The 26,820-nt window shown below is 30.1% G+C and overlaps 1 protein-coding gene across 18 annotated transcripts in view; it reads left to right on the top strand.

Annotated features, from left to right (window-relative positions):
- The window catches only part of LOC130441938 (uncharacterized), a 247,460-nt gene that overhangs the window by 73,438 nt on the left and 147,202 nt on the right, over positions 1-26,820 (top strand). For 7 of the 18 annotated variants that reach the window (XM_056775827.1, XM_056775831.1, XM_056775830.1 and 4 more), the window contains 6 exons: positions 11,618-11,707; positions 16,530-16,794; positions 17,104-17,121; positions 22,210-22,434; positions 23,936-24,096; positions 24,201-24,412. In XM_056775827.1, the coding sequence (XP_056631805.1) occupies positions 11,618-11,707; positions 16,530-16,794; positions 17,104-17,121; positions 22,210-22,434; positions 23,936-24,096; positions 24,201-24,412 (971 nt within the window). Of the gene's footprint in view, positions 1-1,759; positions 2,245-4,136; positions 4,481-8,221; positions 8,350-11,617; positions 11,708-16,529; positions 16,795-17,103; positions 17,122-19,032; positions 19,208-22,209; positions 22,435-23,935; positions 24,097-24,200; positions 24,413-26,820 lie in introns of those variants that run through there. The other 11 variants (XM_056775833.1, XM_056775832.1, XM_056775840.1 and 8 more) reach the window with 8 other exon arrangements.

Below are 26,820 nucleotides of genomic sequence, written 5' to 3'. Positions count from 1 at the left end.
ATAAATGATGTAATAAATTGATTATATACAATTAGTAAGAGTAGATATCGATATCGAAATACAAGGCGTTTTTTTCATATAAAATAAGTGTTAATGTACTCTATAATCGTGCAGTTGAAATACGTGATTCTCAAACATAATCCTGGGAATGATGTCATAAGTTTCTACTGTGGTCTGAATAAAGGATAAAAAAAGTATTGTTAAAGACAAAAATAATATAGAATTTGAAATATGAGTTTTATTTATCAGATTGTTGAATTAATGTTGCGAAGGCCGTAGTTTGTTTTATAATTTTTGTCATCTTTCACCGTTAGAAAATGTAAATCAACCTACAACATACCGTTAACCTTGTCTAGAATAACATCGTATATAAAAATTTTGTGTGGTTAACTCAGATGATCTTAATGAACATTTTTCATTGTATTACTTTAGCTTCAACTGCGTTCCATGGCAAATCTTTCAGGTTTTACCTGGCCCAACAATAAAAAACAAAAATATTGGAAAAAAATATAGTAATTTCAGCTTTATACACTTTTCCCAGCAACGTCCAATAAGTTCGATATCCTTTTTATGATAAGAGTCGTCAATCAGTCGACATCACCTCTTCATTGTTGGAAAATCTTTTACCAATAACCTATTTTTCAAGTCTGGGTACATATAATAATCAGAGGGGGCTAATTTTGGCCATTGCAATAACGGATGTGTGAGCTGGTGCGTTGCCTTGATCAAACAACCCTTTTTTCTTAACCAAATGCTTGATATCTTCGCTCATACGTTGCAATATGTTGGCCACAATACTCGCCGTTTATAGTCAATGAAAATTATTCCACGCTAATCCCAAAGAACCAACGTCATGACTTTGCCTGCGGATAGAAGGTCTTTGCCTTCCTTGGAACCGATTCTCCTTTTTCACTCCATTCACTATGGAGTGATAGACCCAAGTTTCATCTATGGTTATGGAACGTTGTAAAAAACGGCTTATTTCTGTGAAACATTGCCAACCACTCGAGGGAAACATCTTCACTACGCAGCTTTTGATATAAGCTTAATGATTTCTAGCTCTTCAACTTTTTGAAGGCAAACATATAATAAATGTGTATAAAAACAACTCCAAACTATATTTTGAAATTTTCAACCTTATTATAAATATTATACATATTTTTATAATCATTCATTGTTTGTAGTTTATTTTGGCATTAATAATATATAACCAAGCCTATCTAAATTTATTTGCATTGATAGTTACGTCCATTAAATATCTTAACGTTCACCAATATGTATTTGGTAATTTTATTACATAATTATCGCTGTACAGGATTTTTTAATTTATTGTGCCTACAGTCGTAATCAGAAGTGAAGATGAATGAATTTTTTTTAAAATCATATAAATTTGCAAACAATATTTTAACCTTAAACTTGTACACTAATTTTAAGAAAATCAGATTCTACTTCGAACTATCTGTTTTCTCATCATACGATTAAAATGTAAAAACAATTTTTTGAAGCGACAATTTTTTGTTCTATTGACTTTTATTAACTTGTTTTGAAATGGTTAAAAGTAGTAATTACCTTAGTTGTTTCCATTAAAATGATAAGTAATGCAAATAGCAAAATTTATTTCTAAGTATGATGATGCATCAAATGATAAATATGATCTTTACTTTTGACTACGTCACTTTCAAATCCATAACATGTGGCCACCAAACTTCAAGATCGATTTCTTATCGTCGCTCAGCATGCATGTTCAAATAGCACGATTACTACTAGGTGTAGGCATATAATAGCAAGCTTATGCAGAACTGGCTTTTTCTCTAGCGGAATCATTTTTAATAGATATACAAGGTTCACTAGTCTGTATGAATCATCGCCATAATTAAACACTAACTATTACCTTAGAACGAAATTATAAACAATTTGTTTGTGTTCGCGTGAGATTTCAGTTTCGCGATTTCGTCAAGGGGAATCTGAAGCGGCTTCGAATATAGGATTGTGCGCATTTTTAAAATCGAATTAAAAATTTTTGAGCGTTATTTTTTTCTATTTTCTAATACCGAGAACTATTTTTATAGAATTCAAACGTAAATTCTAATTTATCTATAAACAAATCAGTGTTAACCAAGTTTTTCTAATTGTAATTTTTGGGTGAGAATGTGGATTTAGTGGAAATAATTCACTTGGCGGAATATAAAAAAAGGAAGATGGTAAAGAAAACGGCGAAACAAATACATATTAGAAGAGTTTTGAGTAAGTTAATTGATATTATATAACTCAACAGAGATTTACTAATTGTTTCGTCGCACTAGATCTATTAATAGTACAATTAGTGTGAGATATTAACACCAATTACAAGATTTAACACGTTCTGTTTTAGACAAACATATTATCAAAAGATTAAGTTCAACAAATTCATCTGATCTCTTGAAACTTGACTTGCGCTAACATCATTTCTAGTTTTCTGATTATTAAGTGACGATTATATTGTTTCTTATAATTTTAGTTCCAACTTTCTTGATAGTAGAGACGATTTAAGAAACTTAATCGTTGAAAAATATAGGGTGTCTTTTAAGTAATGTTTGCCCTACTTTCAACAAGCTTTTTGATACCTTGACAAAAGCATTCTATGGGCTTAGACGTGAAAAATTGTTATACTGCATTTTCAATATCTTTTTTGGATTCAAAATATTTTCCACAGAAGAAGCTCGCTAAGGATCTGGAAAAATAGTAATCTGACGTCTCGCTTTTAAAGATTTTGCTTGATTTTAAATGAATGTCCGATAATCTAGTGGTACTAAGTTCCCTTGTAGCCTCAATATCCCACGCAGGTGGACGGCCTGAGCGCAAACGATCTTCAATCGTCATATCTACTCTATTAAAACGATCAAACCAACGATGTGTCGTTCGCTCATTAATTGTAACTTCCCCTTTAATTTTACATATTTTCCTTGCTGCTACAGCTGCTCCAAACTTTCATTTCCAATAGTGTCTTGGACCCACAGAATTATAGAGGTGTATAAATTTCCACGTATGAAAAGCAACATTACTCATGAGAAACCCTCTGAAGCATCAATTATGATTTTTCAAAATCTTCTAATTGTGCTGACTATGATATTTTAATGACAAAAACTACACTTCATCTTATGTATGTATTTACAAATCAAAAGTGGTGTTCCTCATGGTTCAGTTTTCGATCCTATATTTTTCTGATATTTATTAACGATATTACCAGTTTTTAAGATAGTTGAAAAATTACCTTGATTACTTATTACACGATTGTCTCTTGATATGTTATCCTTGCAATCGATTCTAGGATCTTGCTACTATTAAAACCTTGTATAACAAACTTTGTTTCAATAATAACAAGATTGTAGTTATATCTTTTCGAGGTATTTCCTTCATGTTATGGAATTAGATTAGCTGTTTAAAAAGTTTTGTAACTTTTACTTATATGAATCTCATCTACACTATGGGCTACTACTCTAGGTTTTTTCTATTTGTTCTATTTCTAAATTTTAAAGATCAATATGTTGTATGATCCGAGCAGAAAAATACATTCTACTTCCAAAAATATAGAATATTCCCAGAATTTTTTTTTTGTTCAATCAATTACAATACCAACTACATCTTCAAAAATTCAAAAATTTACTATTTTGGAGAGACTATATTTTATAGTATATTTCTATGCTGCTCTATCATTGTACTTTTGAATCTTGAAACCACAACAATAAAGAAATATTACTAGATTTAATAAATTATGAGAATTTCGTATCATGTTAATATTTAAATTACTTTATCATCAATTTTATTTGTTTAATTTGTTTATTTAATCCATTACTACTTACTGGCTACTTACAGTAGAATTTTAGAATTTGGTATTTAGTTTAAAGTGAGGTTAATCTATTCCTAATACCAAATTTTATTGTATTTCTGAAAAATTACATATGACAACAACAAAAATTTCTTCGTATATCAGTCTCATTACAAAACAATATTAATAAAAATCGTGCCAGCTATTTCTGAGATATTTGACTTGATTCAAACCCAAAGATCAGTCTACATTGAGCAAACCAATCTGAACCAAATATGAAACACTCGGATGCATTGCTGGAAATTAAAATGGAAAACAAAGAAGTTAATAATTTAATATAATTCTTTGTTTCGAGTTTGATTGATGTAGAAAATGAAAATATAATTATTTAGTGATCTTAACTAGCCCTCGTAATTCGAACCAGATAGATTACGATATTTACTCACGAGATAAAACAGTGCACCGTTTCTTAATACAAATCTTATCCGATAGTGCAATGTCTTACTTCCTTAAAAAATGTAATTGTTGATAACCTTATTCAAAATATAACAAATAGTTCGTTGAATGACGGTTCAACAAATGCACCATGTTGATTCGTAGCCTTCCGATCTAGTGTTGTTTAATTTCGGCACAATCATCTTAGCGAATATAGAAGAGAATTTTCAAAGGGAAGGGGTAGGTAAAAGATAACGAATTTTTACTATAATTTTGTAAAATTTCTACAGAATACCTTGTTGGAAAACAAATTCTCGGTTTTTGTTCTGGAGATTTTTTATAACGTTTTGGCTCAACTTTTACTTATATTATTATTTAAATCAACTATCAGATCCTTAATTTATATGCGCATATTGAAAAAAATTACGCTATTTACATAGTAGAAACATCTCAATATTTAGAAAATAGATTGAGAAATCATCAATACGCTTAATAGTTGAAATGCACAAAATAGCAAAAGATAATTATTTTATTATAAAATTACAAATAAAACGCAAGGAGAAGTTTTATAAATGTGATATATACATAAAAATTAGAAAAACATTAACGTTAATACAAAATATGAATTTCAGTGAGTTCACAAAAAAAGTCTTTTCTTATATTTATATTTAAAATTGAGGAAGTTTTGTTATGGTGTATTTTGATGTTCATTTTGTAGGTAATCTATTAATTATTGTCAGTTTATTTCCTCGATGATTTATAAATTTTCCTGCCAGTTGTATTCACTTTTTTCTAAGCACAAGCCCAAGCATTTTAAACCATTCTGTATTAATAGCATTCCAACCAGTAGAAATACATTATTTCTTAAAAATCTGATTTTTTCCATCAAGTTTTCAACACTTTCTATAGAACAATGTGTCGTTCAATAAATACTTCAATTTCGGTAATCATTTCTTCATTGGAGCTAAATTTTTTCACCTGAAGCATATGCTGTAGTCAAAGGAGGGCCAGTAAATCACTACGGCCTTAAATAGAGTAATCATTTATCAACTGGAAATGCAATTTGTTCAGTTTTATGAAATAAAAATCTACAGTTTCTGTATTCAACCAATTTAATATTCAGTGTTAGATGTTTTAACTTTGTCATGACAGCCATTGAGCAAAATACCTTGTACGACAAAAGATACACATGGTATAACTACGTTAGCTGAGTTGTTAGGTGCTTTGGGCAACTTCTTTCGGCTGCTGTCCATTCAATTCACAAGCACAGTGATGAATTCATTTTTCATCTATTGTCATATATCATAGCAAATATCCATGCTTAAACAGTTCCAAATAGCGCTTTGAATCGATACTCAATTGTCTTTGATCAACAATGTCCTAGCGCAGAACCCTTTACGACCAAATGTTCTCTCATTCGTTCAAAATCGAAAATGTCCTATCTTCTGCTATCTTCAGCTTCTCCGCTATCTAACGTTACGTCAATTTGATATGACTGAATACCATTTTGAGGACTTTTTTATATTTAACAAGTGTAGAGCGTTCAACATCATTGTTGGACAATATTTGAAGTCAACTTACTACCTTCTAATACTTTTTGCCGATGAATCAGAGTTTGAAAAATTGTTATTAAACCGGTGCTTTGCTTGTACACTACCTGTTCTCATCAAAAAACGATATATCAAACTGATTTCCCAAGCCATAACAATAAATCGACTCTAAAGCTCTATTATCTCAATCCAGACTCAAATAAATGATTTAATTTTTTATTGAGGGTTGAATGTAGTTTTGAATATCGTATCATAAAGAAATAAAAACATAAAAAGATTGTTTATAAAATAAAAAAGTGAGGGGGGACCATTACAATTTAGGGGTATGAAAAATAGATGATAGACACACAGAATTTCAGCCAATTCGGAGGAGTTTGCCGAAAGAGAATTTTATATGTAACATTAGTGATAGACAATTGATTATTACAAGTAAAATTTTTACTTAAATGTTCTTTCTTATCCTAAAAATATTCATGGAATTCATACAAGTATCCATTTTTTCTCTTAAAGTAGTTATTTCTTATTATATTTGACTCATATCCTCGACAAATGGAATTCTTATCACACCATTAGTAACTATCGTTTCCGGAAAGAATTATAAAAAATTATTAGAATTCTAGTAGAAACGGATTTAAAAAATTATTGAAAAATGATATTGAATATATTGAAAATAATTGAAATAAATGTGTATTTTTAATAGTAGTGTCAAAAACATTCACGTAATATTTTCCTACCCCACTATTATAATACCTGGAATTTACTTACTGTTTAAAGAGAAAAAGAAAACTATTTTCTGGAGTCTTTCAAGTAGTTTAAAAGCTTGGCTGACTTTCATATACTATAACTATAAACATAAATATAAGAAGTAAATTTTCAATGACTTTTTGCATCCTATGTATCCAGCAGCCGATTAATTCTTTGATGAAAATCGGTGATACGTAACTATCGAAGAAATCATCTCTAATTTTGGTAAAAGCATTATTTTCAATAGGACTGTCGCTCGTTAAAAGAAAAAGAATTTTTGGCTAGTTTTCTTATGTCACAAAACTTAATTATTAAATCAATTTTTATGTGTATGTAAGACGGTAAAATAATTTTCACAGATTTATGGTTCGTTTTTTACATTTTTCTAACAATGCTAAAAACGGAATTTTAAGGGTCAGCTTGTTTTATGATCTGTGAACTGAAGACTGAAAGTGCTCTGCTATCCCATTCACAGATATGAAAACAATAGCCAGTTTGCAACCCCAAAATTAAAGCCACTACCTGTACATCTAAGCAAGCATATCATTTCTATTCACTCAAGTGAAACTCATATGCAATATCCAAAAGTATAATATCGTTATGGAATGAAATTACTTTCAAACTTTATTTTGATCTTGCACTCATTTGATACAAACGTGTGATCTAAAGCTGCTGAAAACGAATCCATATTATTTTGAATGAAACTTAGCTAGAGAAATATATATAACGATTTCGATTAGATACAATTTTGAGTCCAGTTTGCAATAGATTCGATTATTTCAATCCCGAACTTAATATTAAAGATTTTTCTCTGGTCAAATATAAATCTCTGATAAGGTCTTTTCAATATTAGAAGAGTCAGCTTAGTATTATTTTTCCATAGAACTCCGTAATCTTTTCGGTACAGTATTTTTCTTTCGAAAAATTAGTTGTTAAACAGGAAGTAATAATCGAATACTACTTGATTTTTGGAGTCACGCTACTGCACTTGTCCACCAAAAGGCATCTGTTTAATATTATGTGTCAAATATTTATAACATTGTAAACAACACACGATTTGTCTTGGTTTTTAATTTTGAAATAAGTTTCCTCAACACTTCTCAAGGACAGGCTACGTACGTCTTTTTCAGTTTTGAAAACTAAATTAAAATAAAATAAGAAACTATGCAAATTAACACAGCATTTTCAAGATTTGTGAGTAATCGAAATGTTTTGATCTTTGTACCCATCAATAATATAATTTTACCTTTTTTTATATTCATGTTTATAGATGTGATATCTACTAAATTTTTTCTTTGTTCTTTACTAAGTATATACACATAATACGAGTTACTACTTGGCATTCAAATATTATATATATACTTATAATTAAAAATAAATTATTACTAGTACTATTTTGTAAAATAACAAGAAAAACATTATTAACTTCGTTTTAATCCTACAATCAAGGACTCCATATTCTAGTAGCGTCTGAATGAGATTTTAAAATAACATAAATATCATTAAAGATTCAATATTTGTACATCCATCAAATCCCGATGCTGTTTATAATTAATTATTCTAAAAACATTACATCACGGTGAAGATATTTGCTTTAAATGTAAATACCTATCCCTGAAAATGTTAATTTTCATATCATAAATCCAACAGTTGTAGCTTTTACGTTGTAATATCAACAAGATAGTGGAAATAAATAGGTTAGTGTAGTGGTATCGTCTATAAAACGAATAGTTGCGAAAAACCAAATAAAAATCAGTCTTGTGTATTCAAGGGAGCACCTGATTGTCTTGTCGAAATCATGACATAGTAATCAAGGTAAATGTGATGAATTAGAAATTGTGGAACAGTGGAACGTAAAATCTTTTCATTATACAAGGTACCGTCAAAGATATATCAGGAGTACCACATATTCCTCATTTCAAACAATATCATCAGTTGAATCCACACCGTTGAAAATAAAAGAAATACATGCACATTTATGCATGGTTTTTAGTGAGCTGTTCATCCTATACAAGGCTTATCTGAAAAATTTCCAACCTAACAAAGAAACAAGACAGTTTTCCCCATTTTCAAAAAGTCTCTTGTTAAATCTGGTGATTACGGTGGGTGGTTAGGTTAGCCGGTGTGGAAGGAGGTGCGTTTTCCTGATTTATTTATTTACCAGAATAATAGTACATTGCATTACAAATTAATACAAATTATAAAATAATCCGACAGCGGTAAACGAGTTTCCTGTTTGTTTTTACAAATTATCTTTTTACTCTGTCAAATAATAATGCGTGATACTTTTTGTTATTGTTTTACCTTTTTGATGTCGATGCACCCAGTCCCATGTTTAGCCTGCCGGAGAACTTCCATATCCAATACCTTGACTATTTCTTTGATTTCGGGAGTACAGTGGTGAATCCAGGTTTCATATACAAAAAGTCTGGCTCATTTAACTCAAACCGCATTGACAAGGCTTGTGAAATATTTACTTGGATGCACTTATGGTCCAAAGTAAGCAAACTTGGAATCTAACGTGCAGATAGCTTAGACATGCCAATAGTCTCTCCTATTTCTTTAACTTTTTCGATAATATCGCTAGTTGTCGCAGTTTTTGGTCGCTCATCAAGTCACGTTTCAATTCAGCTAAATGATGGTGCAGAGTCTCCGTATTTAGTATCTAACAACAATCAATGGCGAATATATAACTTTTGCTGTTGATTTAATGAGGATCCTAAGACAAAACTTCTACTCTAATATAATAGTGTGAACATACCCAGTTTCTATGGTGAAAATCCTAACATTAGGCAACGAATTACTTTCTGATGTGTCCCATTCTCCAGATTTAATTTCGAGTTTTATTTTTCTTCCAAACGTGGAATAATGTATTGGCAGAAAAAGAGACTTGACTCCATTTCATGATCAAATATCCATTTTGATGACAGTGGCAAATTTAATTCTTTTGGAAAGGGAGAAAAATTGAGGAAAGAAAGCGACTTCCATGTAATTCATAAGTTATTAGGAATAGTTTCTAGAAATTTCAACAAATCTACATACCTTAGTTATATCAAAGACCCTATAAAATAGAAACATTTAGTTGATATTTTGCTTTACGCTTGTTGTGCTTGATGTAAACCCATAAAAAATATTCCAAATTCAGCTGAAATCGTACACTCTGAAAATCCGTTGGAATTATAACCTTTTTCTAAGATGTATCATTAAATTTTATGATTAGTACGGTTTCCGCTCGAGTTGAAAATGGAAAAGGAATATTCAAACACAAATATAAATTCCTATACATATACTTTTATGCATGATTTGAAAACTGGAGGTTATTTTTTTTCTATAAAACGGTGAATATGTCAAATATAGAACTATTACTTTTAAATCTCCACATTAAAACTACGGAGCGTCAATATTGTCACCAATATTTCATTATAAACTCGTTCGTACGGCAATAACCGATTGGACGTGTTGATTCGTAAACGACATGCGTTTGTATATAATATTTTTTCTTCCGTCCCATCTTGTAATTATAAAAAATTACTAATTTGTATCTAATTTAGCACCAATCTTGGAAAATCTAGATATATTATTCTCCATAGTCGAAGCGTTCTGAAGACCACAAGAGGCCCATTGAAGTCGAAGCAAAAATACTAGGAGGACCTGGAAAACATATATCTCCTTCGTCTTCGAAGGTTTTCAATTTGCCGCAGTTCGAAACTATGTTGACTATGTTGAAGTATTGGAGATTTACGTGAAGCTGCCAGAAGATAATACAGCTTTAAATAAGCGATAATTGGTTGTCTCAACATGAGCAATTATCGAGGCTCATGGAACAATATTCAACGAAGCACCAAATCGTGAAGGCGTGTTAAGCCCCGATGTAGTTTCCTGCGACTTAGTCCTTGGATGAAAATGACGCTAAAAGGATAACTAGAACTGACTATCTCTGTTCGACATGGTTATTTAGCAATTTTGAGTCTTCATGTCTTAATAATGATTATAATTTATTATTATTAAAAAACCTTCCGTGTTCAAATCTGACATTTATCTCAACTGCATTGGCTTTATACCTACCAGGTTTTTCACTATAAATTGACCCCCTCCCAACTTTGTTTCACAGAAAAGTTTGATTTAGAAGTATATGTAATTTATACAGTAATACATTTTTATTTTTTATGATTATATTTTTATATTTTTTTTCAGGATATTCTAATCTTCTAATCTTGAATATATCATGTGAGCAATGAAAATTTGCAGCTTTAAGTATTTCAATTTAGGTTAATTCAATTCCACAAGGAACGGAATTTTTCTCGTGGACTCTAAATTCATATTTCATCCCTGTAGAGCCATTAAATCACAAGGAGTGTAATTAATTTATTCTAATTGATTCTTTCAAAGAGTTTTTTGTTATGGATAGAGTAAATAAGCTTATTTTCATCTCAACTAATTGTTGTTTTTAGATTTCAAAATAACAGAAAATTTCAATTGAAGTCGATTTTTATGCTCAGGCCCAATTTTTCTAAACTTTTAACAAGGTAATATGAAAATAAGTCTGCTAGTATCGTTTCTAGACCAATACCATGTAGAACAGCAAATAAATCGTTATGTTACATATATGATTAAAAATGTGAAAAAACTAGCTTCGTTTCGAACAAAAAACATGATCATGAGCTTCATATCTGTGCTATAATCTACTAAATCTCTTAAGATCTTCAAGAATCTTAACTGAAAGATAAAATGTGTACTTTATACAAAGAATTAGTTCAAATTAAATTGTTTTCTTTTACAATAATTATAATAATATGAGCCTTTTCCTCAAAAATATTCGTTCTAAAAGAAAGATACCGGCTCTTTATCAATACTCTCTGAATTATTTCAAAATAGGCCAAAAAAACGAATCAATAGAAAAATATACAGTGAACTGCATCTAAATAATTGTTCCACATTTTATATTTTGTTCTCTGAAATTATTTGAAAACAATGAGTAATTTCGTACAGTTTTGTATCCATATTAGCAACAATATTAACAGGGGGTCAAATTATAATAAAAAATCCGTTACATAAAATTTAAATCGACAATCCTTAACAACAGGGGAGGATGTTTTGGAGATATTCGGTGGTACTGCGCCACACGAACGCCACGTCTATCTGCCATATTTCTGCGGTACTTCAGTTGTAAATCGTAAGTGATAATAAGAAAAAAAATATTGTATCAACAACCGAAAACCTGAAAGCCTTAAGCGTACCACTTCTATCTCCACATAAAAAACAAATATTTATGGTATTTAAAGTTTTAATACACATATAATATTATGACTGGTTCATGACTATCAATAGCTCTTTCTAGAAAATTATAATTGTAGGAGAACCTTATTAAATATTCATATTAAATGAACAAGAAAATCTAGAAACTGCGCATACGTCGGAATTTTCAATATGTAAATGGGAAAAATTACAAATTTAAAGCTAAAATATTTTTAAACTTAAGTAAAATATAAATTGCAATGAAGTAAACACGCTTATTTTCAAATCAGTACCTTATAAGTTTGCTTCTTTGTTTAGTCTCTGTACAAAAAATCAACAATCTCATAAATATTTTTGGAAAATATCTATTTCAAAATTACTAATGTCAATTTATTACAGATATGTGTTATAAAGAAATTATTTTTTATTAGACGTTCACTATAAAAACTGTTATTAACTAGCAATGTCCATTAAATGAAGATGTACTCGATGCCCCTGACATGGAAAAATACATAGATTTGTTATTTGTATTTAATTCGAGTAGAAATACAGTTCATTTTTTTCTTTTTGAAATATGATGAACCAGTCATATTTATAACATTATCTACAGATTCCGTCGTTCCTAATAAAAATTCAGAGTTTTAATGAAATGAAGTCTCAAAAATCTGAAATACGAAAATAAATTTTTAAACCAATGATAAAATATTTCTTTCCTTTAAGCACGACTTATTCAAAAGCTATTATTTTCATATGTTTTGATATAAAATATAAATTGAACCTACAACCTACAATAATCGATCAATAAGTCCCTGGTCTGACAAATATAGAACACCAAAAATCACATCTTCACATATTTTCTTTGAATAATTAGCCATCATTAGACGTTGAATGGAAATAAAGCATGACTGCACCACAAATGATGATATGCAACGAACAGAACGTCCAAAATAAGTGGTTACACCAAAAAATATGTGAAAGTCCTAATAATAATGATGGAGAGAAGCTACTTTCCAAATAGGTGCCGCATTTCCTAACAGTGGGATAAAAAAACTACTACTATGATTTAGAATACTATGAACTGAACCTACCAAAAGTCGTCCGAAGCGAGCAATTACGCAATAATTTTCTGGCAAGATCATGGCATCTGTATTTGAAGATAAACATGGTAAATTGTTCATTGACTATTTCTAAAAAAAAACCATCCACAGATTCTACTACTTTATATTATTGGACCGATTAAAGATGAAATCTACATGCCATATTCAGAAAGTAAGAAGATGGTTGAATACGATGAATTTAAATTCGAATCACTTCCGCACCTACTAAAGTCTTCAGATCTATTTCTCAGCGACTGTAAGTTGTTTCAATACCTTAGAAGGAGAATTAATTAAATCATCGCTGAATCAAAAGCCAAGAAAAAATGTTCTATAATAGAGAAGTTGGACTGTGTATTAATCAATAAATCTTTCTTGATGAATATAACGAAGTTTGACTAGAAAATTTTCTGATTTATTGACCGATTGTTAAGTCATAATTTATATTAATGGTAGTTAAAGCTATTAAACCAAGCTGAAGTATATTCATATATATCTTTTCAAGTATGTTTGCGAGGTCGTCAAATTGACTATTCGTTTATTAGATGATATTACATTGAAGTCAAATCCGTTAAATCCATCAAATCATTTTTTTACATTTATAGAATCCCAGTGCAAATGCGGTCATTGATTGTTTTACTCTTTTGAAAGTAATCATGCTTGTTGTGGGATCAGGTGCCCTCTTACCCTAATCTTGAATGAAGTAAGCTAATATTTTCATTTTTCAACTCATGTTCGTGTCATGTAAAAGAAAATGGTATCTTCGATGATAGGGTTACCGTTATCATAACTGAAAAAATTATCCAAAATGACTAAATCAGAACTTTTGAGAAGTCATTTGGTAGTTAAAGAATTTATTGTTTATGTTGATTCACATCATATTTTAAAGATGATGAAGTTTCTAGAAAAGGTGGCTCCCAAATTATATTGGCATTGTTACTAGGAGTTCACAAACATGGGCTCATGAAACAGAAATGAAACAGTATATTGAGGTTTTACTAGTTCTAAGTTCTATACTAAAATTAACACTTTCCAATGAACTCATTTTTTGAAGATATATATTCAACTAATGGTTTATACCCTCTGTGTAAACATTTGTCTTTGCTCACTGTTAAAAATTTTAACAATTTCAGCAGATTAATCCTAAATATGACACACAATATTTCATGTTTAATACCTCAAGAGATATGGGGGATTGAAAAAAAAATGTATAATTCGCATGATTTGAAAAATATAAATTTTTATTTCCCAGAGTGGAGACAGAAAACGCCAGTTGTCATATAGCTATTTTATAAATATTCATAGTTTCCAGATAGTTATGAATAACTGGAATGGTAAGATGCTTAGAAATTTGATCTTGTTCCTACAAGAAACAAATCAATAATGGAGAGGAAGCACCTTAGATTATCAACAACAGGAAAATTCAAGGCTATATTCTATTTCTCGTTTCCTAAGTTGAAGCCACAAGTATTTGAAATCTCTTATTCTTCTACCTCGGAAATCTCGAAATTTATACAATATTTTTTATCTATCCGCAATCTATTATTCATTTTAGTACGTCTTCTTCAGTAATCTTCATGCTACCCAAGTAGCGAAATGTCTCTGGGGTTCTTTGAACAAACTTTTGAATGATCTCGTAAAACACGCATAGCAAATTGATCACCTGCAATGATTTTGAAGTCGCCGCCTTCACGTTTAATGTTTACAAACACTACTTTGCGTAATATTTGAGAATGAAAACTTCCGAAATAACGAGTTTTTTTAGTTTCATTTATAGATGTCGATTTAATCCACTTTTTATGATTTCATTTACTCAATTAAAAGCAATAAACTCGTCTTGTTATGATTCATTTTTCGTAAATAGTTTCTTGTTATAGCGATTTTTCAAATGTTTTTTTTATACTTAAACGATAGTTCAATTATTCACAATTTGTTAATTCGTAATATGTTTATTCTAATATTATTACTAATCGAATTTTTTCATGACGGGATCTGTAGGAAATCCTCAATGCCAGCTGTTGATTATTACATCAAAGTAGTTTCAAATGAGACTTGAAAAATGAAAATGTTTAATATAATTTAATCTCTATGTTATAAAAAATCGGGCGTTCCTTATTTCTTTATTTCAATTTTCAGGATAAATGACCTTAATTTGGGGTTTCGGTTAGGATATAAATTATTAAATTATCCTATTAGATGAAATATATATTATAGCTTCTAGCATAAGTAGTTGTTATTGTCGCATTCATAACCATTTTAATGAATTATTTCAACTTTGGCAGAGATATTGCAAATGTATCTAAGAGTATCGAAATTAGATATAGGGATGAAATGAAGAATATTTATCAGTTATATCGAAAAAACTAAATCCGGTTAAAAAATTTGAAATAACAAAACTCATTTTATCTTCATAAAAACTGAAGATCTGGGAACAACGTTTTCGAGCCTTCTAACACTTAAAGCTTCATTGTAGTAGAGAAATTTGATTTTCTTTGAAATGAGGTCGAATTTTGAAAATCTATATTAAAACAGATCTTGAATCAAGTTCATTCATGACTTGAAAATATGATATCCTAAAAAAGACTTGATTATTCTTTATCAAAGATATAAAATTTATTTCATATACTTTTGATCTTCTGCTAACGTTTTGTATAATTAAATTATGTAATTAAATATTTTGCTTTCATTCTAGAAAGTCTCAGAAAAAGTTTTAATTTATTTGATTGAAGATCACTGCTTCTTTTATCAATTCCGCAATTTTCTTATGTTTTTCTTCTAATTCTACTTCTTAATCATTTTGAGATCTTTTGTAATTTTTTGTGACCAACCATCTGAACATTTCTTTCTCTTTCTTTCTGGTAATATGTTAACTATTTTCAGTTGACCACTTTTCCTTTTGTTCGTTCAGTTTTATTTCTCCCTGCCCTGTTTTTGTATTCTCTTCTTTATGACAATTATTTAGAACATTTTTTTTCCAAATTATTTTCTGTTTTGTTCCTATTTTCATATACTTTGTTTCCACCCAATCTTCTTTCACCACATTTCTTCGTTTGTCTACAATTTCCAATAGTTCTTATATATTATTTTCTAATATGCTTAATATTTATCTGTATTAACGCTTGGGAGATTCGATTATTGTTTTAGCTTTTTCCTCAGACTAGAAATATAATGACTTAACATGTATTTACAAAAAAGGGCTTATAAAAATTTAGCGTAGATAATCCCAACAACTGGCATTGAGACAAACACATACAATTATTCCTTGATTACTTTAATTTGCATTGCAACATGCTTTTTGTGTTATAAAATTTGTTTCATGTAGTTTGTGTCAATAATACCATTTTTGAAATTATAAGATTGCGATTATTATAAAATAAATGATAACGCTTAGAGCTAGCTCACTAAAGAAAGAATGAATGAAGTAATATTATGGCTGCTTTTTTAGAATATTCGCTAGACTACTACTACAATAATATCTATCTGCACATGAAGGAAATTAGTCCATCAGAAAATTTTGGGATCAGAAAACAAGTTGTCAAAAGAATAAAAATCTTTTCTCTCTCTCTTCAAATTCAAAATTACATGGAACAATCTGCTTGTACTCCCTAATTCAATTGATTCATCCTTTCCTACATAAAGTGACTTTTTTGTTTTGTTTTTTTCCAGGTGAGGATACCGTTCTAGGTGATCACACATACAGATACCTCACTGCAGATGAAATGAAATCATTGGGAGATGATTCTCTTCCCATCGACGTCACTAGGGACGAAAGAATAGACTCCAACAGAATGGTTTCTAGTTCTGATTCTATGCCTCCACTCATTATAGAAGATACTGTTAGTCCTGAACACATTACTCAGAATTATGTGGAGTACATGAAAAAATATGCACCAGATAATGTTGATATTAACAAGCTTCCAATAAATATAGGGTGAGTTATGTTTTTGTTTATATTTTAGCTATACGCGATAATGTATATTCAACTTGTCTTTATTTCTCCTCATCATTGCTTCCTTTGTATTTTTAAAATAGCAGGAATTCATGAAATACTGCCTTTAGGCTGTTTTAATAAAACTTTTATAGCTTATATCCTTGTTTTAATTAAATAATGAGATTATTCTCCATTTGAATCAATAAAGTACACGTGAATGAAAAGTCTTGTCAATCATCATCATCATCATTTTGTATGTACTTATCGAAGAGAAAATAATATTTCTTTTGTTTTTTTGTAATGCTTCAGGAAACTACACTGGAAAAAGTAAGTTTTATTAATTATGGTTACATATTATTATAAAAATGATGAAATATTACGTTAAATAAAGCATGATATATTAGTTTTCAATGATAAAATGTACGTACTTCGTGTCACTGCATTTAATTATTCTAATTTTTTGTAATTATATTTATTAGCATAAAACTACGACTGAAAATTATATTATTTCGATAATACTCCACACAGCAACTCTAAAAATGAGTTGAATATCCTGGAATAATTAAAAGTGAGCAAAAATTAAAAAGAGCACTGTAAAACTTATCCCCAAGCTTGAAAGATGAATTTGTGTCTTGTGGAAATAGTCCAAGGTTTGTTTGGCTGCATAATATTTCTTATCTAACAATTTTGATAACAACAACTCCAAATTGAGTGTTAGCCTTGCCTCTTATCTTCGCTAGACCATCATATACGTCTAAGTTAAGACGATTCATGATTCTACGACAGTCGTTTATGGCACCCCTGAAGTCGATTTCTATAGTATACCATTAGAGCTTACAACTTTAGGCGACAATATTGATTATCTCTTCACTCGATTACTCGTCCTTTCATTCTAGCCCTTCGTGTTGAGCCTTGAGCTGTCAGATCTAATAAACTTTCACAAAAGTGTTGTTTATTCTACCGGCATCTTCCCGGAACGACACCTCAGCTTTTTCGATATACATGAAAGCGATACTGAGCACACCAATTTATCGTTTTGAGAAACCAAAGGTAAACAATTTACTTTTGGACTCTGAAGAGGACAATTTGGTTATCGAAACGCGCGTCAGACGGTGTAATTATGAGTGTTGGTGTAGTTAAATAATATTTACTGAGTGTTAGGGTTTCTACATCATACAATATATTGAAAGTAGACCGTAATATTTCGTAAAAAAGTCTTAAGAACAACCAAAAGTGTAAACTCTATCTGGTGGACCGTTCAAAATATTTATTATATGAAGCTTCTATCAACAGAAATGAGATGAACACATTCTTTACTGAAGATTTTTGTAGTTAATTGTTGATTATTCATTTTTGCGGATTTATTCAGAATTTTAATCAAAAAGAACCTAATCTAGATAAGGATAGGATATAAGGTTAACTTATACTCGTCATGTAAAAACATTAATCAACCAAACCCTGCGGTTTTGAACTGTAGTAAAACGAGGATTTCTATCGACGGCCATCAATATTTTCATTCGCAAAATATACTAAAAATGACAGTACACAACTTACTTATGAAATAAAATTCTAGTATTGCTTAGTACCGACTTATACTTGGATCCATAACTTGAGTTTGAAATGGCCTACGACTTCTTTGTCGTGGCGTTCTCAATGCTAGGTGTGGTGTGAAAACTCTTCTCCAGCACATTTTGTAATTTTCTGGAGGAGAAAATAGCATGGTGTTAAATCTGGTGAGTTATGCGGATGTGGACAACCAGTGAGAAAACAAATGTGATTGTGGCACTGATTTTTCATGACTCTTGATTTGCACGTCATTTCGTACATATTTCAGTGTTATAATAAAATGTTTGAAAGAGCAAGTTCCACTTTTTATATGTTTTCATTTGTTTTCAAAGTCAAAGAACGTCTCGACAGTTTTACGCCTTCCAATCATTTTCACTTTTACATCGCTCATACTACTCCAAAACAATATTTCCTGGTTGAAAATGTGAGACGTATTTTTCCCCACACTTTGTACAATTCTTTATTGTCAAATAATTATCGTATGTTTAAATCGCAAAATCCAGTCTCAATGAACAATAAACATTAATATATTCAATCAAAACAAATTAGTTACATTCATACATAACCTCTAAACCGATTCCTATTACTATGCTAATAACATTCTCGATGATTCAGTAATAGCATCATTGCTAATCTAACTACGATCTTGTCATTTTATTCTTCAGTTTTCACGACACCTTCTCTTGCAAACGTTCGTGAACTGTGAAAAGCGATTTTGGTAGTGTGAGGCTTCCGCGTATGAAAAGTGTGGTTGAATTTGAGTTAAAAGTAGACGACACCATCTTAGGATTAGATATTATTTGTGTAGAATTACCGGGAAATTTAAGCGTTAATTATTGAAAAAATTGTGAGTTAATTTTTTTTTAATACTATTTATGAAATCTAATAATATGACGAGTATTTCTGACAACAAAAAATACAAAAAAAAATTATGTTCCACCAATCCTCTGATCCTCATTTCCTCGTGCGTTGCTCTTTGTTTTTGATTCCTGACAATACGAAATTACAACTTTTGTTTTTATATGAAAACTACTATATACTAAATGTTTTTCTTTCTTCCTATTTCTATTTCTACAGCGGCTTTAAATAAACAATATTAGTTATCACTATAGAGGTCATAAATTTCTTTGTATTCTCCAATCACATTTAGTTGATGTACAATAAAAAATTTAAAATTATTTGTATTAGATTAAGATTATTTATAAAGATATAACCTCAATTTGATTTTTTATCAAAATCGTATTTACTCCAAATGTATATCGTGTGATAAAATTCAATAAATGTTTATAAACATACAAATTCTGGTGTCTCAGAAGTTATAAAACACTTTCAAATTGCGTTATTATCCTTGGTGCACCAAGTCATGATATCATCACCCAATTTATGTATTTACGTATACTTCTAACAAATGCGAATATAATATTATTTGTTGTTTTACAAGGTTATGATATTTGTCGAATTAGTGGATAGTAAGTTTGAAAAATGGACAATAAAATTTCGTTTCACACATTTTGTTTACTTATTAAATCGTAGACTAACATTCATTCTTACTTTTATACTTGAAGAAAGCAACGGACTTGACTCAAAACTAATCAATTCCAACTCATTCAATTCTAATTAAATAGAACAATAAACATCCAAACTTTCATTTTCTGGAGTAGTAATGAAACATCCAAACTTTCATTTTCTGGAGTAGTAATGAGGAAAATTACTAAAAGAAAGCAGGCAGAATAAAAATAAAGAAATGGAAGTTATAATACAAAGGAAAGCTAAAAGCAAATAAAAGTGGTAAAAATAACAGCGATAACCAAGCTATTAGGTGTTTAGTGGGGGAACGAAGAAGAATTAAAAAGTGGTACGATGAGGTTGATAACGAAAAGAAGAAGAATAAAGAATATTTAAATAACTCTCACTAACTAATCAGGAGGAGAATAAGATCAAATTCATAAATAAAATGAAAAAGTTTGTAGACCAAAAAAAAAAGAAAGAGTGAGGTTACAAAAATTAAAAAGGCATTTTTAAATACAGAAATAAGATAAAATTACCAAAAAGTACGTTTATTTTATATCAAAGTTGTACAAAAGGTGAAGTAGGAAAATCGTTAGCCGAAAAGGTAGAAATCTTAAAGAGCTGTTGAGAATATTTATTAAATGTGACTAAAGGTCATGCTGCAATAAGCATCCATGACCGGAACAAGCATAAATATAATGACGTTATAGAAAACTTCATATAGGATAGAAGAAATTAAAAGCATATTAATAGTAATCGAAAACAGAAAGAGACCAAATGAGAACAGAATACTCCAAATTAAATAAGCTTGCAAAAAGAGAAGATGTTTTTATACTATTCGATTGCTTACCAACCAATGTTTCCATTTTAAATATAGGTGACTTAGATATACCAAATAAGGTTATTAGACTTCTAAAAACTACTCTGAAACTGAAGCATGAATTGGTCATAAATCAACAGAATTTGTGATCAAGCTAAGTCTTACATTTCGTAGATTGTGAGCCTCAAAGTTCCCCAGATCAAAACTGCTTTTATAGAAGACCATTTATAGATGTACAGTTATTAGAAACCGTAGTATCGAGGATGACTTCAAGGAGGTCGAATCCTTGGCAAGACACTCTATAATCAGATGAATCAGAATTTGTCTCTTCCTCAAAACTTTTCGAAATGTGTTGTAAGTGTGTTGTAAGAAATACAAAGAGTAGATGTGGTATAATTTGATAAATATGTATTTAATCTCACAGCAGTTAAGTTACAAAGAAGTAGTCTAGACCTGGTAGCATCCTTCAGAGTAATTATTATTCCGATTCTTCGTCTTTATTAAATTTTTCCTCAAAAAAATTTCGGTACAGTAAAAAAAACATCCATTTTTCTATAGTCAATATAATAAACAATGGAATAGTGTGAACCATTATGTAATTATCATCGATGTCTGGCGCTGGCAGACGACTTAACTCTGATAGCAAGAACAAGAAAGGAGTTATAGAAGTTAGAAAACCATAACCTGGATGATAAGATATGTCAAATATCGGGGTAAAAGACTTTCTGAACCACAGTAATTACACGACTTTGTGGTACTTATGAAATTCAAATTTGACAGATAGAAAAGAAAAAAGCTAGTAATCAATACAGAAGAGTGAAAAAGAAGAACCAATAAAGAACTAAAAGATTTATTTATAATGAGGAGAAATGTACACTGACAGAGATGGTGGCTACAAAGATGACAAAAGAAATCTTTAGACCACTTAATTGCCATAAATGTCACTATTTGAAAACGAGAACTAGAACAGTAGTTTTATCATTTATATATATATATATATATATATATATATATATATATATATATATATATATATATATATATATAATAAAATATGTTTTATTGAAAGAAACTCATATTTTATTTCAATTTAATACTTTATCACTTATGACAAATTCAAAACACATCATATAAATTCACAATTATATTGTCTGACGCCTGACGTCTAACGTTTCGATAACCAAGTTATCATCCTCAGAGACCCTAGGTAAAGGTAGTGGTAGAGGTGAACAGTGTGTTCATTAGTAGCTACGTTTCATTACATTACATTACACCATAATAATTGCGTAATGCTAATAGTTTAATTTGTATAGAAAAACGTAGTAATTAATCCACAAAATTCTTAACAATATTTGACATCAAATAAATTCTTAAATAAGTTTGTTTCTAATATTTACTAAGGAGTATCTTCTAACAGATATCATGCTGATAAGATTACAATTACCTATTCTGAACGATCGATCCGATTCATTTCAGTTTTTGTTTGTTATCATAAAATAAACCTAAAATTTTCTTTGCAGTTTTCTGGTTTCGTTTCTGGTTGATGCTCGCGGAGGTGCAATGCGTGGTTGCCGACATTCGGGCGTGCGAGTGATAGTACCACCAAGGTGCGCCCCAAGCCCCACAAGAATAACATGCAGATATGTGAGGCCTCAAAGAACGCCTCATCCGCCGCCGCTGATGGAAGGAGAAGCGCTGGCGAGCAGAGTTTTAGAATTGGGGCCTGTGGGCGCCAGATTTTTAGGGTGAGTAATACATTTGGAAACAAACAGTTCATAGTTCATAATTCCGATACACCTCATTATGTTTTAACCACTAAAATATTGTAAAAAATTTCGACAACCATCGACATGGTTAATTTCATAATGTTTTATGAAAAATTAACTAAATATCGGGATTTTCTATTATCTACTCAGTCAATATCCTTAAAGACACTATTCTAGTTGACTAGTTTACTAGTCGTCAAGCTACGATAACTTTGTTTCAAAAAACTGTTCTGTTTTCTGCCTTCACATCTAAACAATACAGTACAAGGAACGCCTTTCCCAATAGGAGGACATTTTGGTATTCGATAAATGTTTATAGTTGTTAAATTATGAACTTTTTCGTAGTGTGATTAGATTCATTAACTTCAAAATTCAATATTCATATTCTCTAAGATCGATTCGCTTAATATAAAAACACTCAGGAAAAATTTCACACATGCGGATCTATTTTCTTTGGATTATTATTTTTGTTAGAAAGTATCTGCTTCTTCGAAACAGAAAAATGACGTCTATCATTTGTTGTCTATTTGTGAAAATGTCACACAATTAGTTACTAATTTCTACTCCAATTAGATAAGAGAAATATTAAAAAAGTTGAATAAACAAAACAGATTGGACATATCAAACCTGAATGTCATGATAGATTTTACTTTAAATTTTTTTCCATATATCAATCAAATTTATTCCTTCTCCTCACCTCGGATGACAAAACTTCGTCCTTTCCTATTATGTAACATTTCTAACAATTGTACAATTAATATTGAATCTAATTCTTCTTTATCTTCGATTCTTAATTTTTGGAAAGATGTCTCTGCGATAGTGTCTCAAGAAATTTTTGAATGTGTTCTGTTAATATTGTTCGAGAGTTTTTTGAGCGATGAATAGCCATTTTTTTTTTAATTTATAATATGAATATTTTCTTTTGAAAAAAGGCAAACTCTCACCAGTACTATAACCAAAGTGGAGAAGATTTGACATCATCAGATCTTTTTAAGAAAAACGTGACATTAAAAACTTTTTTATAGAGGTACTACTCTTTGTTTTTTTTTTCTATTTATTAGGTATCAAGTTTAATGACGCTTATTTGCTAATTCACTGATTTTTTGTGAAAAATTTCCCTTTATCACTCATCTTATCAATTTTTCTAATAAATTTAAAAACTCTGAATTGTGTTCATAAAAATGGACATAACATTTGACTTCAATTTTAATGTTCAATGAGATGGTTTGGGTTCGAAATTTAAATACAAGCTAAAGAAAAAGAGATTACAGCCATTAAATCTACAAACGGAAAAATTAATGTAATGTACGATCTAGTTTCAGATAGAAACATCCAATTTCCTTTTTTATAAAATCCTTGTTTTCTGATCCATATCGAATACCAAATAACTGTTTTTTCTGTCGTTAAATACAAAGAAATATGGAGAAAATTTAATTTCTGAGTATGAATGCGTGGATATAGTTTTATTTTTTACTTTCAGGCCAGTAATTATAGAAGTACCTCACTTTGCTGCTCTGCGCGGCAAAGAACGCGAAATTGTGATACTTCGATCTGACAATGGAGAGTCATGGAAAGAACATTCGGTGGATGCTAGCGAAGAAATCCTAAATCAAGTCTTACACGACAGTTTCGAAGCAGATGGTAAGCATTAATTTGAATCCAATAAACTTAGGTAGAGCAAAGCACAGTAGGAATAATTAATCGCCACGATTTTTCAGACAGTTTATCTATTCATTCGTTTCCAGATTTGAGTCAATTGGAAGATGTATCTTCGGGAAGAATAACAAGGATAGTGACTCAAGATTTTCCGCAATATTTCGCGGTGGTTTCAAGAGTAAGACAAGAAGTACACGCCATAGGCCCAGAAGGTGGTATGGTGTCAAGCACGGTAGTGCCTCAAGTTCAAGCAGTCTTCCCAGAAGGAGCTCTTACAAAGAAAATTAAAGTTGGCCTTCAGGTAAATTTATTCAAACCTCGTAAAGGGGTCCCTTTGGATAAGTTGAGAAAAATTACTGTTAATCATATACCAAAAAAGAAACGGTGGTCTTTGATTTGGTGAATTTTTTTATTGATGTTTGATACATTTTAAAAACATGTTGAAATATATGTTCTACTAGAAAAGATCGAATAAAGGATGTTAGATAGAAGCTTTCTATTATTTATTAGAGAGTGAATATAATATCATATATTTTGCTCCAGATTTTCTCTTGAAAAACTAGAACTACATTAAGTGTTAAATTACTGTGGTCTTTCAAGCCCAATAGAAAAAAAATTTCATTCAAAAGGTCAATTATATTCTAAAATGATTTCAAACCTATGGATAAAGTAGTTATTCTGAACATAGCTCATTCTGAACTTCCAATTTTGAGCCCCACGAGAAATAATCGGTAGGTGTCGAATAGAATATTCTTAGATGCCATTTTCGTAATAAATTTACACAATTTCTTAGCAATCGTCAATCGGTTTATGATTATTTGCTTCAGTATAACGATCATAAATGTCAAAAAGTGACACCTTCGTAGCAATAGAAGTCGAAAGTTCAGTGTAACTTTAAATTCTAAACGATTCTAAAATGGAAGACAGATGCGACTGGAGAGAAATATTAAGAAATACTAAATTTTTTGAAAAATTGGTAGAAATTCTAGAGATATTGGTTAGCTGTGAGAAAAACAAGAGGAGAAGAAAGAAGTAGAGGAGTTTGAGGAGAACACAAATGACAGACCAAAGACAATCAAAAAGAGACAAATAAGCATAGAGACAAATACAGGAAAGTAGAATTGATGGAATAGAATAATAAAAATAGGTATCTGATAATAATTGGAAACGAAGTATACACATCAAACGACAAATAATTGATAGAAAGAAATCATGGGAAAATTTTTAACAAAAGAATTGAAATGAAAATGAGGAAAGTTCAAAACGCAGTATGCAGGGAGAAAGAGAAAACGATACGTCAAATGGAATTGATAGAATGACAATTAAAACTAAAACTCCAGCACTCTGACGCTCGGAAGGGCATAAAGAGTTCTGAAGAAGAAGCAAAAATATTAAAAAGTGAGTGAAGTTTGACAGTTAACCCTTTCGTGAGTTCTATCGGGTTTAAAAGAATATCTGCCAGCAAAATTTTTAATACAGAAATTTCTTAGAATTGTTATGGAAGATGACTTTAAGAAAGAAGCACTCGAAGCGTTAATATTTTATGAAAGATAAATTGTATCAAACATCAAAAAAATTTATTTTCTAATTTTTACACAAGCCAAATTAAATATGTAAATACAAATTTGTTAGTATTTTTTCAAAAAAAAATTGAAAAGAGAATTTTGAACACATTTAGAAATTTTATATTCCATATTTTACCAAAGAAAGTACAACTTATTTTTTTAATAAGGTAGCGGTGAGTGTTCTAGTCATTTTTTGAAAATGTATTCTCATGTTAATCTATCTATCGACCTAACTGCGTAAAGTTACTTAAATTATCACAAAAATGTCATATAATAACGGTTTCTGTTCTGAATAAGCTGATTCGAATTCATATGTTGAATAATAAATAATCAAGTTCAAGTGAATTGAAGAGAATTAATCATTTATTCAATTATTGAAACTTCATGTAGTTAGAGCAGGAGATCAGAGATAATTGAAAATTGGTTTTTTGTGAGAGCTGATAGCATTAGATCAAAAAAATAAAAGAAAGTCTAAAAGCTGATTCAAGTAGTAAAAAATCATACTTCGAACACTAATTATGCGGTCAGAATTCATCAACTCGCATTTTTTTGAAACTCGTGCAACGCTTCATCGCGTATCGCTGCTGGATCAGTTTTTCCATCCGGCGAGTACTTAATTTGTTCTCATTTGTAAAGAGATGTAATTAGTAGGCACTTTATTAGAAAGTGAAAGTATCGGGCCTCGCAGTTTAGTGAGGATTACACATTTCATTCATTGCAATTTGATTACATGAATGAGGGACAGTAATTAAACAACTGATTGCATGTAAATATTATTCTTTATTTGGGTACGTTGTTATGTGAAGAAAACTCCCACAAATATAAATTGACGTAATAATTTAAGTAACGATGTCATCGAGTTGTAACCATTTATTAATTTTAATGAATTGGCATAGTACAAATATTTTAGTAGAGTATTAAAAACATGACAACACGTAGAACATTATGATTCCTTTTTTAAAGTGTTTTAATTTAGAGATTGTATCAAAACTTGCTTTAAATATTCCACATTCAAGAGTTTACAAGTTTGCAGTAAAAAAATCCTCAAGTGATAACAATTATATTTTTGTGGAATATGTTCGATATACATACAAGGTTTGGGATAATCAAGCAAGGCGACAATAAACAACTTTATTAGCAAACT

The sequence above is a fragment of the Diorhabda sublineata genome, chromosome 3, assembly GCF_026230105.1.
Source record: "Diorhabda sublineata isolate icDioSubl1.1 chromosome 3, icDioSubl1.1, whole genome shotgun sequence".
Taxonomy (NCBI): domain Eukaryota; kingdom Metazoa; phylum Arthropoda; class Insecta; order Coleoptera; family Chrysomelidae; genus Diorhabda; species Diorhabda sublineata.
This window is presented reverse-complemented; position numbering and strand designations above follow the sequence as displayed.